This window comes from Siphateles boraxobius, unplaced genomic scaffold (assembly GCF_051911475.1).
Source record: "Siphateles boraxobius isolate OS27281-9 unplaced genomic scaffold, OSU_SipBor_1 111, whole genome shotgun sequence".
Classification (NCBI taxonomy): Eukaryota; Metazoa; Chordata; class Actinopteri; order Cypriniformes; family Leuciscidae; genus Siphateles; species Siphateles boraxobius.
The window spans coordinates 549,440-567,925 of record NW_027508713.1 but is presented as its reverse complement, the minus strand read 5'-3'; the positions used below and the strand labels follow the sequence as shown (position 1 = coordinate 567,925).

Below are 18,486 nucleotides of genomic sequence, written 5' to 3'. Positions count from 1 at the left end.
TGTACCACTAACCCAAGGCTTATAAGATTTAAAAGAAGATGCTTTACTTCTAATACTAAATCTTCACGTATTGCATTATCTGTTATAAAACTTTGTAATACTGCCATAGACTCAGTACATATAACAGATCTCAGAGGTTTAGTCTCTTCAACCCACCTAAGGGCAGTAATTATTGCAGTCATCTCTATTGAATATACTGATAAATGGTCACCCATATCTTTTTCCAAATTCTGGAATGTAAATTCCAATACCACAATGACCCTTGGATTCTTTAGAGCCATCTGTAAATATTTCCAAATATCCATAATATGAAGTTTTTAAATAACTTAAGCAGGCTTCAGTAAAACTTTGCTTAGTGTGATGCTCACCTTTTCCCGCTAATAAATTAATATTTACCTCTGGTACAGGAAGCAGCCATGTAGGAACACAACTTAACGCTAATGCTGGGCCATACTTCAACTCTTTTAATCCATAATGGTTTACTAAATTGCCAATATTCCAACCAAACCCACTGGACTTTTTACAATATTCCCAACAATCACTAAGTACTGACAGAGCTGGGTTGTTGAAACTTCCTTTTAACCTTACCCAATAAGTTAGTGATAATTTCTCATACCTTAAATTAATAGGGGTTTCCTTAGATTCAACTAATAAAGCACTTGTATGAGTTGTTTTATAAGCACCAAGGGCAATCCTCAAAGCCTTAAATTGCATTCTTTCAATTTTCTTGAGGGATGTCTTACAAGCTGAGCTATACATTATACAGCCATAATCAATATTTGATCTTATCAATGCTTTATATATGTTCATCAGAGACAGCCTGTCAGCTCCCCAATTATGCCCAGTGACCATTCTCATAAGGTTAATTACCTTTTTACACTTTGTTTCAACATATTTTATGTGAAATTTCCATGTAAGTTTGGCATCCAACCATATTCCTAGGTACTTATATTTTTCACTTCTTTCAAGTTGCTGATTATAAAGCATAATTTTATAAGTTTCAGGGACTTTTTTCCTAGTAAAATAAACAACCTGTGACTTTGAGATAGAAAATTTAAAACCCCAATCAACTCCCCACTGTTCAAGTACATGAATGTCCTTTTGAATCTTATCATTAACATATGAAATGTTACGTCCTCTTCTCCAAATGAAAGCATCATCTGCATATAATAGACCTTCGTTACTATCTCCCAGTTTTTCATATATGTCATTAATCATTATGTTGAACAATATAGGACTGATAACACTCCCCTGAGGAATTCCATTTTCAACAATAAACTCATCAGATACTGCATCTCCCACTTTGACCCTAATGGAACGTTTAGAAAGAAAATCAAGTATATAATTATACATTTTCCCATTAATTCCCAATTTTCCTAATTTAATCAACAAACCTTCTCTCCACATAGTATCATAGGCTTTCTCAATATCCAGAAAAACTGCCGCCATTACTTCTTTCATTATTAAAGTCTTTTCAATTTCATTGCATACTTTAACCATAGCATCAGTTGTTGACTTACCCCTCCTAAATCCAGTTTGATACCCTTTAATTGGATTTATGTATTCTAGAAAATAATTTAAACGTCCAACTATAATTTTTTCCATTAATTTTCCAAAATGTGAAGTGAGTGCAATAGGCCTATAATTTCCTGGATCACTTGAGTCTTTACCTGGTTTAGGAAATGGAAGAATTCTTGCCACTTTCCACATGCTTGGTAATTTACCTTCATTCCATACTTTGTTAAACAGCTTAGGAACTTTCTCCAATATATTATCAGGTAGTTTTCTAAACATAGCATAACACAGGTTGTCCGTCCCTGGTGCAGAGTATGCAGAATTACTCAATGCCCTTTTAAGTTCTGACATATTAATTTCAGCATCCATAATAGACATATTTGACTCTTTGGTATTTAAGATATTCCTATTTATTTCCAATACCTCTTCTTTCCTTTTCATATACCGCTCCTCCAGATGGCTACCCTTGTGTATGTCTGCAAAAGCTCTAGCAAGCATATTGGCTTTTTCCAAATCTGAGATTGCATGGGTCCCACCTTTAATTAAAACAGCAACCTGAGGAGGCTTAAATTTGCCTATCATCTTCTTAATCATCATCCATACTTTATTTAACGTGGTCTCTCTTTCTATTGTTGAGCAAAACTGTCTCCATGAATCTCCTTAGCCTCTTTAATAACCTTCCTGGCTAATGCCTTCTTCCTTTGGTAGTTAATAAGATTGTCCATTGTTAATGTTCTACGCAAGTTCTTAAACGCTCTATTCCTGTCCTTGACAGCCTCTTATCATTCCACCATGGAACATTGATTTGCTTCTTTTGATTTTGACTAACAGGAACGCTTTGGCTGGCAGCAACCAATATAAAAGAACTGACAATACTATTCATTTCATCAACTGTCTGATCATTATTAATTAATATACTTTCCCCATTCCCACAGCTTTCTACAAATTTCTCCCAATCTGCTTTTTTAAAATTCCATCTTTGGGGCACATAACTCTGTTCAATCATAAATTCAATATCAACTGCACATGTAATTGGGAAGTGATCATTACCCATGCTTGTGCTTTGATCTATTTCCCATTCACATCTACTGGCAATTTTCCTATCAACTATAGTTAAATCTATACAAGAAGTTTCATTTTTATAAACATTAATTCTAGTACCATAACCATTATTTAAACACACTAACATTCTATCATTCATCATTTCTTCCACTGCCTCACCATTCAAATTTGTCTGTTTACTGCCCCATAAACTGTTGTGAGCATTGAAGTCCCCACACCAAATCTCTCTGTGACTTCTCTTAACAATACTTTTCAATAACTCACTATTTAATGCTTTACATGGATTATAATAATTAATGATAGTAAAATTACCACTACCTTTGTTAAATATTTCAGTTACCACACATTCGTGGGCCTTGGAATTAATAGACCTATACGGTATTCCTAATTTAATTAATGTCATACACCCTCCTCCTCTGCCTTTTTCTCTATCACATCTAATACCATTATATCCTTTCAATACAAAATCAAGGTGTGGTTTTAACCATGTTTCTTGAATGCATATGACCTCAGGTTTTTCTTTCAAATTGTGTATATATCTCTTAAATTCTTGACCATTTGTTATTAGACTTCTGGCATTCCATTGAAGAATGAAAAATACCATAAGGCTTTTAATCACTATTTTGACCCTCATATTTACAATTCAGTATCTCTTGAATTTTACTAGCTTGTGAGCTAAATCCTAAAAAGTAATTTGCAATATCCACAATTGATTTTACCTTATTACTTCCCTGATGAGGTTCAGTTGCTTTACTGATCACTGCGCAAATGAAGGCAAGGAAGTCATTTTTCTTGACCAACATTATTTCTTCTGACATTTTCTTTTTGAATTCACAGTATTCTGACTGTTGAGAGTTACATTTAGGCCTACTGACCTGTTGGACTCTCTCATCATGATGGCTCCTGTGGTTTACTCTGCTTATTGGGTTGCTAGCATTTGTTTCCCGAGCTTGCTCTGGTGTATACTGGGGAACAATTAAGCTAGCACCTTTCTTTTCCATTTCAATTTTCTTAACCGCCTCAGCATAGGAAACTTTATGAATCATTTTGCATTTCTGGACTTCTTTTGCCTCTTTGTGCTTCTCACAACCTCCATAAGCTGCACTATGATTGCCACCACAATTACAACATTTTAATACAGCATCTTGCTCACATTCACCATACTTGTGTTCTCCTCCACATTTCGCACATCTAATTTTTCCTCGACATTGGCTAGCAGCATGACCACACCGTTGGCAATTAAAACATCTTAACGGCGGCGGGATATATTCTCTCACTGAGTATGACATGTATCCCATTTGAACCCTGCTAGGTAGTTCTTTCTTGAAGCCTAATAAAATAGACAGGCTTTCTATTTTATCTTTACCTTTTGTCAACCGCTTAGCTTCACTTAAATCATAATCTTTTAAACTTTCCATGATCTCCTCTATTGAAACTGAAGTTGGGATTCCAGATATTACTCCTCTGACCTTAGATGTTGCACCCGGAATATGTGACGTTACTTTGAGTTTGTTGAGTGTGGTTTTCTTGAGAATATTACTTTGTTGTTCCTTAGAATTTGCAAAGATCAGCATTCTCCCATTACCCATGAAACGTGCGTGATTAATCTTGCCTATTTCCTTCTCTATTGCTTTCGTGATATGTATTGGATGTAAATCTGGTCCTCCCTTTTGATCAAATACCAAAATAACTTTCCAAACATCAACCTGAGGCCTCAAGGACCTGTTACCATCTGTTTTGGTCTTTTTCGCCATTACTACTGATTCTATGGAATCCGCTTCACTCTCTGACCTTTGTCGTAACTTCTGCTTGTTGCCATTAACAACCTCATCCCAAAACATTTCACCTTCATCAAGCATGTTATCTAGGTTTAACGATACAAAAGATCCACCAGATGTCTCAGCCATTGTCCAAATTACATTCACTGTGAGTAATTTATTTGATTTTACCGGTGGTCTTATTTTCCTCTACGTTGCTGTTTTTGTTTGTCTTGTGTCAGTTCTTCTTCCCTCCGTCCCAAAAAAAAACAAAAGAGTAAATAAGAGTTAAGAGTCCAACTAATGGAAACACTAATCAATGTTATGGTGACACACATTAGAGTTAAACCTCAGTCAATTCTCAATAAAAACTTTTGTAGATGTCTGACAGAAATAAAGTCAGTCTGGTTAGTAATAAGTGAAGCTGGTAATGCTGTTTGTGGAGCTCACTGTAAAAAATGTTTGTAATTTTAACAGTAAAAAACTGTAAAAGAGCAACGGAAAAGTTGATGTTAATTGAAAAGAAAATGTTAATTGCTTAACAGTATTTATCCTTACTAAATACTGTGAAAAACTGTAATAGCTCTCACAGGACATTTCACGTTTTCCATTAAAACCGTAGAAAAATGCATTCTGGGTGATATTTGTCCTTTTCGAGAAAGTAGCTATACTGTGAATTAACAGCGCTCAAAGTCGACACTCAAAGGCTGTGTTCCAAATCATATCCTACACCCTCATTCACTATTCCCTACATTATTATCAGAATTATCAGAAAGAGCTTTATTGCCAAATGTGCTTGCACACACAAGGAATTTGTTTTGGTACATTAGTTCACTAATATAGTCCACTTGACTGAGTGAATAATTACATAATTACAGTTAATTCAGTTAATTTTCACCTGCTGAACACCTGCTGTTAACAAGCAGAATCACTGAAGGAAAGAGGAACATGAAGAAAAGAAAAAATATGAAATCAACTGAATATTAAATTAAATCTCAGAGGAGGATTAAACAACTCCACAAACAGCATTACCAGCTTCACTTATTACTAACCAGACTGACTTTATTTCTGTCAGACGTCTACAGAAGTTCTTATTAAAAGGTGACAGAGGTTTAGATGTCATTTTATTTTCATTTGATGTCACCACGACGGTGATCAGTGATTACTTTAGTTGGGCTCTTGACCCTTGACTTTTGATCATTAGATTTTTTATTGGCTGCTATTGGTTTGATGCTGCAATGCATGTTGGGTACCAGGATAGTACAAAAAAAATCGTCCCAGACTCCCAGCATGAATTGCAGCATAAATAAATTATGCAGCAGAATTGTCTGGTTATTTTCTCATTGTCTTATTTGCTCTTATTTTTCCTGTTGGTGTTGTGTTGACTTTTAGTAGCGTGTGTTATGATGTTCCGATTTGATATCTTTTTTGTTGATTGTCACCATTGTTGAGATTCATTGGCTGATTCTTGATGTCTGTGTGTGTGTCTACCTGAAGTCGTAGTAACATTTCTTTTTTTTAGTGAATGAGTTTAAAAATTGCACAGCACTGCTTGATCTTTTGCAGCAATTTCACAGTGTAGTAATATTAAATTAAGCTGTATTAAAAACACAATTTTGATAAACGATTAGACACTGAATGAAATCGGTGAGCAAAATATTATGTGATGACATGATATCCAAAACATAACCAGCAACACCTCTTCTCATTTTTATTGGCTTGGTTTTTGCCACAACTAATGTATCTTATAAACACATAGTTACAGCAGCCAAAGAAACACTAATTTGAACTCAAGGGTCAAGAGCCAACCTGAAGCAAACACTGATCTCCATAATGGTAATGTCAAATGAAACAAAACAACATCTACACCTCTGTTAAATCTCAATAGGAATTTCTGTAGACATATGAAAAAATAAATAAAGCCAATCTGGTTAGTAATAAGTGAAGCTAGTAATGCTATTTTTTTGGAGTTGTTTAATCCTCCTCTGCTGAGATCTTCAGAGATGTAATGTCTTCTGTGGCTGAAGTCAGTTGTAGTTCTCGTGTTTCACTTTTTTTATCTTTTTGTGTTTCTCTTTCCTTTAGTGATTCTGCTTGTTAACATCAGGTGTTCATCACTAATGATCAATCATCAGTTAATTAATCACTGAATTATATAATTAACTTCAACACTTCTTCATAGCTACTCCAACACTCTGTAGTGTGGACACACAAGTGTTCATTTAAGACTGAAGATTTTGCAGTGGGGTTTAAAGGGTTAAATGTGTCAAAAAAAACAGAGTGAAGTGCAATTTAACGGTAATCAACTGTAAATTAATTTACATCATAAAACTGTAGAAAAACAGCATTTTACTGGCAACCAAGCTGCCAGTAGATTACCGTAAAATCGAGGAAAAACAGTAATATTCTGTAAAACTCAACAGTCAGATTTACTAAATAAAAGAAGTTAATTTTACTGAAATATTAGTAAAAGTTCATAGAAAAAAGTTATGCAAAGACAATAACTGATAAGGAGAGTAAATATGAAACTGAAGTGTTTCATGTGTTTTGCACAAGATGATATAGGAGAGATCTTTTAGTTTAATGAATGAGTTTTGTGTGTCACCATTGTGCTGGAGAGTAGAGCCTGTGCTTCGGTCAGAGATGAGCAGAGCAACACTGATGATTTGCTGCCTGTTGCTTTATTTAAAAGCAGTGACTGTGTATGCAGTGACAATCTCCTTGTTAAGTACTTTAGCACAAACATGTGTGCGAATGTTCACTGCGAACTGCAAAGATTTTAGTTAAAGTCGTGTTTTTAATTAATTCACTATTACACATTAGGTGTTTGCGGTTTTATATTAAAAGATATTCATTTTGAGTGGACTGAAAGGAAAGTAAGTTCACAGTACTATCAGTGTAAATACTCGTTTTTAAACTTTGCTAGCAGTACTTTGCTGGCAACCACAGCTGCCAGTAGATTACCGTTATTTTACAGCGCAATCTTTTACAGTACAGTGACTGTAATTTTTACAAAATTATTCTGGCAACCACAGCTGCCAAATTATTTTTGTAAAAACAACAGGATTTTTTGTTTAAATACACATAAAATCTCTGTATTTCTTACAGTAAATCCCTGTAAATTTTACAGGATGTTTTTTTACAGTGACTGTAATTTTTACAAAATTATTCTGGCAACCCAGCTGCCAATTTTTTTTGTTGTAAAAACGACAGATTTTTTTTTTACAGTGTGTTTAATCCTCCTCTGCTGAGATCTTTGCAGATTTAATGTCTTCTTTTCTCTTCAGCTGATTTCATCTAAGGCTGTGTCTGAAGTCAGTTGTAGTTCTTGTGTTTCTGCTCATCTCTTTTTCTCTTCTCTTCTTTCCTTCAGTGATTCTGCTTGTTAACAGGGTTATTAAGGCTGAGATGATTCCATATTTAATATACAAAGACTTTGTGGCTCAGATAAGATCCAGTTCTGGTTTATGTATTTGCTCTTGGCTGACATGTGGCATTGCTATGGCCTGATTGTGGCCCAGATCTGGCAAACAGGAGCGGTCCAACCAAGGGCCGTCATTCCACGCTGCATGTGGGCAAGATCCGTATTCCACAAGTGCCAGATGTGGGCCGGATCTGGGCCGAAACAATGTTGCTATGTGGGATGTTAAATCATACTAGCAAATGCTAAATAATGCTAGCAACATGATAGACTACTGCCTTCAAAACTTTAAATTACTTTAAACTTCAAACTACTTCAAATTGAAAACCTTCAAACTATTTAAAAACCTTTAAAAACTTTCTGATCTGGCTTTCTCAAGCCACCTTCAAAGTTTGTCTTGAGAAACTTTTTATTCATGTAGTTTAGCAGATGCTTTGTATTAGGGCTGCACGATCTTGAAAAAACTGACATTGCGATTTTTTGTTTTTCTGCAATATATATTGTGATATGAAAACAATTTCATGTGATGATTTGAATAGCTCTATTTGTAAAGAATGAATCATTCTACGATGATTTGGGTAATTTTGTAGGGTAGTGCATCTGCATAGAAAATAATAAACAAATTACAAGCATAGATGAATACAATGGAACAAAGACACAGATCAAATAAGCAGTGCTTTATGTTTTTCGGGAAAATTAACTGTACTCAGGAACAGACATTGAATAATCAAATATAAAATAACACAGTATAGCCTAGTATTCATGCATCAGTATGATTCATATAATTAATACAGTTCATATTTGTTAAAGCTACAAAAGTGATTTTCTCTTTCTATTTTGTTGTTTGATTAACTTTGGTGAAACAAACAGTTGCGGGTATATTGGGGTGCTGTCACTTTAAGACGAATGCACGTATCCAATACCGGTAATGACAAGCATCCGTTTTCTTTTTCTGCTTACAACTAATAACCGACGGCGTTTACGAAGAAACTCGTTGAGACGGGCATTTCAGACTTAATTTTCTTAATTTTTACATGTCCGTTTCAGCACAAATAGATAAGAAAGGGAAGGGAATTCGGTGTTCACGAACATCATGTGCTGTGTGCGTGGCTCTCTCTCTGTGTGTGTGTGTGTGTGTGTGTGTGTGTGTGTGTGTGTGTGTGTGTGTGTGTGTGTGTGTGTGTGTGTGTGTGTGTGTGTGTGTGTGTGTGTGTGTGTGTGTGTTACAGTCTTTGATTTCTTGCACTTGACGTTTAAACTGACAGGACTTAAAAACACATGCAAAAGACTGTCACTCTGGTTAAACTTTGCAATAATCTGTGAATCACATGCGTTCAGGAAAGTCATTTTGCGCTTCGGTTCAATGACAAAATTCTAAAGATGGTTGCGCTTGTTTCTCTGGCACATATATAGTTTGCATGCACTGATTAAGATTTACAGGATTCAGTCAAGAGCTCAAGGAAAAAAATGACTTTTGGGAAGGGAAAGGTTGGAAAGATCATTCCACTAATGAGAATAGTGATAATAAAGTTTCAGGAAAGTGATTTTGTGTCTCTCTGTGATGGTACCATGAGATGCTGCTCACTCACCAACTGCAGGCTTCTGGAATACACTACACGTCTGTAAGATGCAAAAACGGCTAGTGTCTTACCTGGGGTCAGAGGTCACTGTTGCATCACTGAAGGTAGAGGGCAGATTCTTCATGGTTTGATCATCGCCTGATCCAGGAGATGGAGAACTCATTGTTGATGAAGAGTCCTTCTCTCTATTCTCACGGACACTATTTTTTGGGGCCGCGTCCTCCTGCTGTCTCTCAGGAGCTTTTTACAACACAAAATTACACAAACTTGAATTCCAACAATAAACACTGGTTTACAGAATTACTGATTAACGTTTGTTTATTTTTCTTTTTAACTAAAATGTTTTTTAAACTGTGTTTCTATATAAAAGATATTACATTGATCTCTCAACACTCTTTTTGAGAAATTAGACTTATGTGGAACCTGTTGACATAAAAAAGTTCATTAAAGATAACATAATTTTTTGAGTGCAGTTTAATTTGGTCTCTTAAAATGACTTAATTCCATGATGTTGAAGTTACATGAACAAATTATGTTTAACATAACCCAGTTATGTGGAACCCGTAGTACGGTGGCCGAGAGGTGCAAAACAAATCACAATTATAAGAACAAAATAACAATTCAGAAAACACAACGACAATTCAGAAAACAAAATAACAATTCAGAAAACACAATAACAATTCAGAAAACACAATAACAATTCAGAAAACACAATAGCAATTCAGAAAACACAATAACAATTCAGAAAACACAACGACATTTCAAAGAAAACGGAAAAGGTAGGTACATTTTGAGAATGGCAAACTTGTCGCTGATTGGACGAGACACCTGTCAATCAAGCTTTACAGGAAGTAAAATTTGTGATCAACTTTGTTTTGCTAAATGCGAAAATGGAACACATTAACCATTACTTTGAAGAAGGACATTCATGTGCCGTGATTGTGGACATGCTGGTGACATACCCCGATATTAAAACTATTTACAAGATTACTAAAAAATATTTACATGCGCTTCGTGAGGCGCACACACACGCAAGGTCTCTTGCTCTCTGTCTCTACCTCTCTGCCGTGTGCTACACGGTTTAGAGCTCGCAAGCTCTAGATTCTCTAGAGCTCCGAGTTTTTAACTAATTTGCGGGCATCAGGGAGCCGCTATCAATATGCGGGGAACTTCCAGGAGACTTGGGATGTCTGCATATCACTCCATGGGACCGAATTATCTTTGGCATGTTGATGGGTGCGATAAACTTAAGCCATTTGAGCACAAGCTCATTTTAATGTCGTGGAATGTCGCCAGCATGACCACAATCACGGCATATGAATGTCCGTCTTCAAAGTAATGTTTACATTTCTTACTTCCTGTAAAGCTTGATTGACAGGTGTCTCGTCCAATCAGCGACAAGTTTGCCATTCTTAAAATGTACCTACCTTTTCCGTTTTCTATGAAATGTCGTTGTGTTTTCTGAATTGTTATTGTGTTTTCTGAATTGTTATCGTGTTTTCTGAAATGTCGTTGTGTTTTCTGAATTGTTATTGTGTTTTCTGAAATGTCGTTGTGTTTTCTGAATTGTTATTGTGTTTTCTGAATTTTTATTGTGTTTTCGGAATTGTTATTGTGTTTTCTGAAATGTCGTTGTGTTTTCTGAATTGTTATTTTGTTTTTATAATTGTGATTTGTTTTGCACCTCTCGGCCACCGTACTATTGACATTAAAAAAATTAAAGCCATTATGTGGAACCTGTTGACATAAAAAAGTTAAAGTCAACATATCATTTTTTTGAGTGATATAGTCACATTTTCAATATATGAAAGGCAGCAATTCCTTATGTATTAGGCTATTTAATATATTAACAAAATACATTATTCTGTATATTTTCATAATCATTTATTATATTAGACATTAATTTATAGGGGAAAGTATTTTCTTTTCATTAGGGGAGTGAGGGAGCTGATTGAGACACAGTCTAGACTGCAGTATCATGGTAACTGTGGGATTTTCAAATTAAACTAAACAACAGTTGCTTATACTGAATGTTTCTGGTCAGTCAGTGTTTGTGTGTGATCTCTATTTTTTACTCTCTAATATTCTAATATATTTGGATGCAATGCAAATATTCATCACACACCTGATTACAGCGGCAGTTATTTGTGTAAGGGCGCGTCATGACAACCAAGTGCGTCACGTTATTTTCGTTCGTATAACAGACGGAGCTAACAATCTTTGGTTCATTGATTCACACACATTTTTCAAATTTTAATCAATTTGTTAGCGTCACAAACATCATATAATCGTCTTTCAACTATTGCTATTTGATGTTAACAAGATTCTGACTAAATATCAAAAGCCGGCCTAATTTAATCGTCGAAATGTCCGGCATTTTGTTCAGAGCTGTTGTCAAACAATAGCCTAGTGATGATTTGAAACCCCATGTAACGAAGACCAAAAATCAAATAGCAGCTCATTTTGATATGACTAGGCTAGGACACAAAAATAAAGAACAAGTTCTAAGTTTACCACAAAATATGATGCTGTTTAAATATCCAGGATCACGTTTTAAATCCCAGGAATACCGTTACTTTTTTACCTTTCACTTTCGTTTTCGAGAATTCCAAACTGCGTTATCCCGAGGTTGAAGAAGGACACTGAGGGAGGAACGGGCTTCACACGAAGACTCGTTGCAGATCAGTGTCGTTGTTTTTCATCGCTCCCTTCGTCAGATTTTTTTGCTCCAAAAACACCATGTTGTAAAACACAATTTGTTTGTTCCCTCCAGAACTCCCATTCCAATGGCTTCAGCGTGACTAGGACATAGGGATGCTCATTCCCTCTTAAAATGACGATATGAATTCTGCCAACCAGCTCCACTATCACATATAAAACAATCGCGCTCCCTCTAGTGGCGCAGAGCAGTTGAGCTTTAACCTGATATTGACTGAATACACAGTCTTAAACCAAGAGAACCACACATCAGGACACTTTTATGCGATTTAATGAATGTAAAGAGCTGCAATGATGCATGGCTTTTTCAGGCCAACCAAATCCACATAGCAACATTCAGAAATAAAGTCAGTCTGGTTAGTAATAAGTGAAGCTGGTAATGCTGTTTGTGGAGTTGTTTAATCTCTGCTGAGATCTTCAGATTTAATTCTTTTATCTTCAGCTGATTTCATCTTAGACTGTTTCTGCTCGTCTCTTTTTCTGTTCTCTTCTTTCCTTCAGTGATTCTGCTTGTTAACAGGATTATTAAGGCTGAGATGACTCCATATTTAATATATACAGATTTTGTGGCTCAGATAAGGTCCAGTTCTGGTTTATCTCTTTGCTCTTGGCCAACATTGATATGGCCTGCATGTGGCCCAGATCTGGCAATGTTGCTTTCTGGGTTATTTAATTTTGGGTGTATACTTCTGTTTCAGAAAAACACAATGGTCAAACACAACTTATATTCAATAAAACATCAACATCTAAACCTCTGTTAATTCTCAATTAGAGCTTCTGTAGATGAATGACAGAAATAAAGTCAATCTGGTTAGTGATATTGCCATCTTTTGTTGGTGTCACATCTGGAGTTTTGTTGGTCCACAGTTTCTGTTGTACTGGTGAAGTTAAATCTGCCACCTAAAAAGTTTAAGGGATCATCCTGAGGATGTAGGACAGATTTTCAAAACACCAAAACTTCTGTGGGATTCCAGAAATTATAAGATCGTGTAATGGAGTGGTGAATGGCTACACAAATCTCATTTGCAATATTAAACCATATAAGACTTTCCTGTCTTCACTCTGAGATAGGCTAATATATGTTGTCCACACTTGAGATTGTGATGGCGCTCTCCGCCACTAGAGGGAGAAGAAATAAACCAACTGGACCTTATCTGAGCCACAAAGTCTGTGTATATTAAATATCGAGGCATCTGAGCCTTAACCCTCTGAGGTCTAAGGTGTTTTTGGGGTCCTTGAGATGTTTTGACATGCTCTGACATTTGTGCTTTTTTCAGTTGCTTATAAACATATTAATAGCAAAGGTGTAATTACACTCTATATAGCACAAACAGGGCTACCATAATATGTGAGCAACATGTAGGTACATGTTTGCATTTTTGAGAGAATATTGTTTATGCATGGTTATTGAAAAAACTAAAACTTAAAGTGTCTGTCTGTGTTAAGGAGTTTCTGTCAGACTTCTACAAAGATCTTATTGAGAATTAACAGAGGTTTAACTCTAATGTGTGTCACCATAACAGTTTCCATTAGTTGGGGTCTTAACTCTTATTTTATCTTTTGATTTATTTGGCTGCTGTGACGGTGTGTTTGTAAAACACATTTGCAGCAACTAAGAAAGCTAAAGTGAAATGAGATCAGGTGATGGTTACCTGTGTAAGGATTTATTATCATCATGAAATAACCTGGTTTTCTGATGTCATTTGAAAAAAAACGACAACATTTATTGAACCATTTATGATACAAACCCTGTATTTCAGCAATCAAATTCTAACAACCATGAAACAACCATATTCTGCAAATATACTGATTTCAAGGTCCAGCTTCAACTAAACTGAAGGAAATAAACTTGGACTTTAGAATCTGGAAGAATGGAGGAACAAATGCTGTTTTTCAAACAAATAAGTTACCAATTATTTTAAAATTATGATTATAGACAGACTGACAATTTATCTTTTCTATCTGTTATTCTTGTGAGTTTTAATTTCCCTTAGCATATTGACTATCCGAATTTGGCCCGCAAACATATGTAGAGTAAAGCGGTGTCTTTTGTAAACAGTGCGTGACACGAATTTATTGTAAACCATTTCGTTTTTAAACTAATCAGAAATGCACTGCAGGGGCGATATTTATTGTACGTGATTTGACAATAAGAAATGTGTGACTAATGTATGACTGAGACAAAGGTCCTTTACTCAAGGTCAGTAGGATGGGACATGTTGTTCATGATAAAAGGAAGTAACAAATGGAGGATGCAACAATACACACATTCATGAGGGTCAATAACAGTTCTGTGTTTCATCAATGTAGCAGAGAATCATTGGACTCCACAAGCAATCCTTGTGCATTTTACTACCTTAATCTAAGTACTGTGAATACAAGAAAATGCAAACATATAGAACATTTTACATTTCCTCCACATTTGATGTTTTACCTTTTTTCTGTAGTTTACCAATTTATTTGCTTTGTTGCGTTTAATGGATTAGGCTATAATAAAATGATTAAAATGTCCTCTCTTGCCCTTATCCTGTTTTCTGTTGCTCACCCCATGTTTAGACACAATTGCAATATCACTTTGCACAAATTTACTCAGTTTAAGATTAAGGAGATTTTTAATCAAATTTAGCGGAACACTCAAATATCATGTTTTTTTCTCTCTCTCTCTCTCTGAATTAATGTTGAGCGTACCTAACAAAGCCCTTTTTTAACCACAGCATTGCCTAAATTATTACAATATATGAAATAAAAATTCATACTCCACTCCACACCCCTAATCCTACCCAAGGGGTTTACTGTGCGTATCATGCACGCAAAAACTATTTTGGCGTATAAATGGTACGAGAAATTAAATGTGTGCTATAGATACGCACTTTCATGAGATCGTGTTGAACTGGAATATGCAAATCATTATCACATTTGGAATTTTTACAATGAAAAAACAACACTTTGACTCTGAATGCCAAAGCACTGGCAACATGAGAGGAGTGGGGAAGTGAAAAAGTGAAGGTACACTAAAGATTATAGAATTTAGAAATATAGAATTGCTGGTTCTGCACTTCTAAATATGAGACCAAAATATAATATCATTATGACTGCAAGTGATCTAACTGTTCAAATTTTTGTTGCTTTGGATAAAAGTGTCTGCTAAATGCATTCATGTAAATGTAAAAATCCGGTTTACATCAAACTACAGTCTTTTCTTTCTCTGAAATCTGAAAAAGAAAACAAGGGCAAGTCACATTCAGACATCGAATATTTTTCAAATCTATTCATCTGCATTTACACTGCAAGACTAAATGCAAATACAAGACATTTCTGACTGGCCATTGCGTCGCTCAACACTGCAAAAACACATTGTATAAATTCAGCACTGCTTTTACTGCCCTGAATGCATCACACCTGCATTACAGGTAAAAGCGTTAGTTATGAAACAACAACCATTGCATGCCTCGTTTCTTTGTGCAACAGTAACATACATAGTATGTACATACTATGTACTTATTATAGTAATTACAATAACTGGGTAATAACTACTAACCCTGAACCTACACTGTTAAAAAAAATCCTAATTTTACAGAAAATAACAGTGATTTTTTGACGATCATTATCTTTAATTTTAAATTATACTCAAAACACTGTAAAATTACAAATAATATCTGGAAAATAAAAATTCAGCTGTTATTTTAGGTATTGTAACATTAATGACAAATTACAGTAATTCACATTTTTTATACAGAAAATTGATTGTATTTTTCATACAGTATATTTTCTGTTTTCTTAAATTACATAGAAAATGTATGTAAAATTACAAATATAATCTGTTATTTAACAGAAACAAAACAGTTAAATGATAAAATGGTCAAATGACTGTCAGCTCCCCAAAAAACTGTAAAACATCCTAAATTAAATAAACTGAAAAACACTATTATTTTACAGGTATTTCCTGAATAATCACGATCATATACCTTCATTGTAAAAAAAAATCGTAAATTTTTTTTCAAATGACTGGCAGCTACGGCTGCCAAACAAAAACCATAAAATTAAAGTAAAATATGCTCATTTAAATAAAGTGTAAAAAAACTTTAAAATAAATTTGATGTCACCATGATTGGGATCAGTGTCTGCTTTAGTTGGGGTCATGACCCTTGATTTAACTTTTGCGTTTCTCTGGCTGCTTTAACTGTGTGTTTGATACACGGTTGTCATAAATGCTGGAGTAAATATCAGATGATCTCAATCATTTATTGATGATGTTATAGTCATCATATGATGATCTGATTCATTGATATGACAGTCAAATTTCTGTATATGATAGCTTAGATTACAGAGTATGTAGGTGGAATTTAGCTTTATACAAAGTCTTTAATTAATGTCATAATTTTTCACATGACCCTTGAATATCGTGGTATCAGTATTATAACAACCTGCATTTAATATATATATATATATATATATATATATATATATATATATATATATATATATATATATATATATATATATACTACACAAAAAAGTTTTGTCGTTTTTTTTAGTTGTATAGAGACATCAAGAATCAACATATGAATCTCAACAATGGTGACAACCCCCAAAAAATTTTTTTTCATTGTCACCATTGTTGTGATTCATACATTGATTCTTGATGTCAGAGTGAGTCTATATGATCCTGTCAAATATTTTGTTTGATGACTTCATTAAATCTGAGTATCACAGCACTGGAGAAAGTTTTATAGAAGCTTTGTCATGCATAATAAATAACTAATATTTAATGACATAATCAGATATTATACTTCAGATGGTATCAATGGAGTCAGACTCTACATGATGACTATACTCACTACTAAGTGACCAACATTATCTGACCTGAGATTCTCTTAGACTCTTAACATAACAAATATGCATCAGAGACATACAGTTAATGCAGCCAGAGAAACATTAAAGTTCAACACTAAAAGTTCAAGATCCCAACTAAAGCAAATACTGATCATGGTGACATCAAACTTTATTCTTTTCAATAAAGCTTCAACTTCTAAACCTCTGTTAATTCTCATTAATTATGTTAGTATGAAAGAAATAAAGTCTGGATTGTAATAAGTGAAGATGCTGCGATCCTGAGAGATCTGGTAGTGTTTAATGTTCTGTTGGGGTTTAAAGTGTTTCTGTATGGTGTGTTTCGTGTGTCACCATTGTGTTGAAGAGTAGAGCCTGAGCTTCAGTTCAGGATGAGCAACTAAACACTGATGAAATGCTGCATGTTTCTTTATTTAAGTGACAGTAACTGTGTAGTTGCTGATGTGGTGACGTATATAGTCAAAGCAAATCATGCATATAATTAACTGCGTGTTTTTCAGTAAATAAATCAGAAAATAAATGTGAAATAACTGTTTTAACTGTGTGTTTTAACTGTGTGTTTCTGTTAAAAAAGATTAATGAAGATTTCTGTAAAAGTATTTTGCACTTATTTAAATTAGGATATTTTACATTAATTTTATGGTTTTTGTATGGCAGTAGTTGCTGACAGTCATTTGATTGTTTTTTTATGGGATTTTTTTTACAATGAAGGTGTTTGATCGTAATAATTCAGGAAATAGTTGTAAAATAACAGTGTTTTTCTGTAAAAAAAATTAAGGAAAATTTCTGTAAAAGTTTTTTGCATTTAATTTAAATTACGATATTTTACTTTATTTTTACGGTTTTTGTTTGGCAGCCGCAGCTGCCAGTCATTGACCGTTTTTTTTCGATTTTTTTTTTACAGTGTACCCCTAAACCTAACCTTAACCCATGTACTTACCTTACATTACCCAGTACTTTCTTAGGTAAGTACTCTGTAAGTACACATAAGTTAACGTCCTGTAAAAAGAAGTGTTACCAAAACAACAACTTCTGTGCATTAAAAAGTTTCCTGGTAGAGAAATATCTTGATCTTTTCACCCAAGACCTACACATATCAGGATATAAACCAGTATTTATTTATTTTTTAATAAAAGTATAGGCTATTGATCTAAGTAAATCTAAATGCATATCAAAATTCACGTAAACACTTTAATCGCCTATGTTCTTGAAAGAGCTATTGAGGGTTTTAAATTTCATGTAATGCAGACAAAATACAAAGGTCATTTGGATAACTACGTGGTTATATGAATAATTTCTGAACTTACTACAAAATAAGTGGCTGTTTAATTATCAAATGTTAACCGGTTTCAAGCCTCAAAATTGTGTCTCTTCTTCTTCTTCTTTTCTTCTTCTTTAAGTTGTGAGTTTAGTTACCTGGAAACTAGACCCATAAACTCCACCCATATGAAAAACAATCGCTCTCTCTCGTAGCGCAGAGCGTCATCACAATCCCAGTGAGTCTAAGAGCTGCTGTGATTTAAAGCTGGGTTTTTATTTGTTTATTTTATTCACTGCTTTAGGCAACTGAACTCACACAGTA

At 34.5% G+C, this 18,486-nt stretch overlaps 1 protein-coding gene across 5 annotated transcripts in view; it reads right to left on the bottom strand.

Moving 5' to 3' along the window:
- LOC143705724 (NLR family CARD domain-containing protein 3-like) overlaps nucleotides 1-18,486 on the bottom strand; it is a 137,695-nt gene that overhangs the window by 94,707 nt on the left and 24,502 nt on the right. For 3 of the 5 annotated variants that reach the window (XM_077197520.1, XM_077197516.1, XM_077197521.1), the window contains exon 2: nucleotides 9,407-9,575. In XM_077197520.1, the coding sequence (XP_077053635.1) occupies nucleotides 9,407-9,498 (92 nt within the window). In that variant the 5' untranslated portion in view covers nucleotides 9,499-9,575. Of the gene's footprint in view, nucleotides 1-9,406; nucleotides 9,576-11,849; nucleotides 12,227-18,486 lie in introns of those variants that run through there. The other 2 variants (XM_077197515.1, XM_077197517.1) reach the window with 2 other exon arrangements.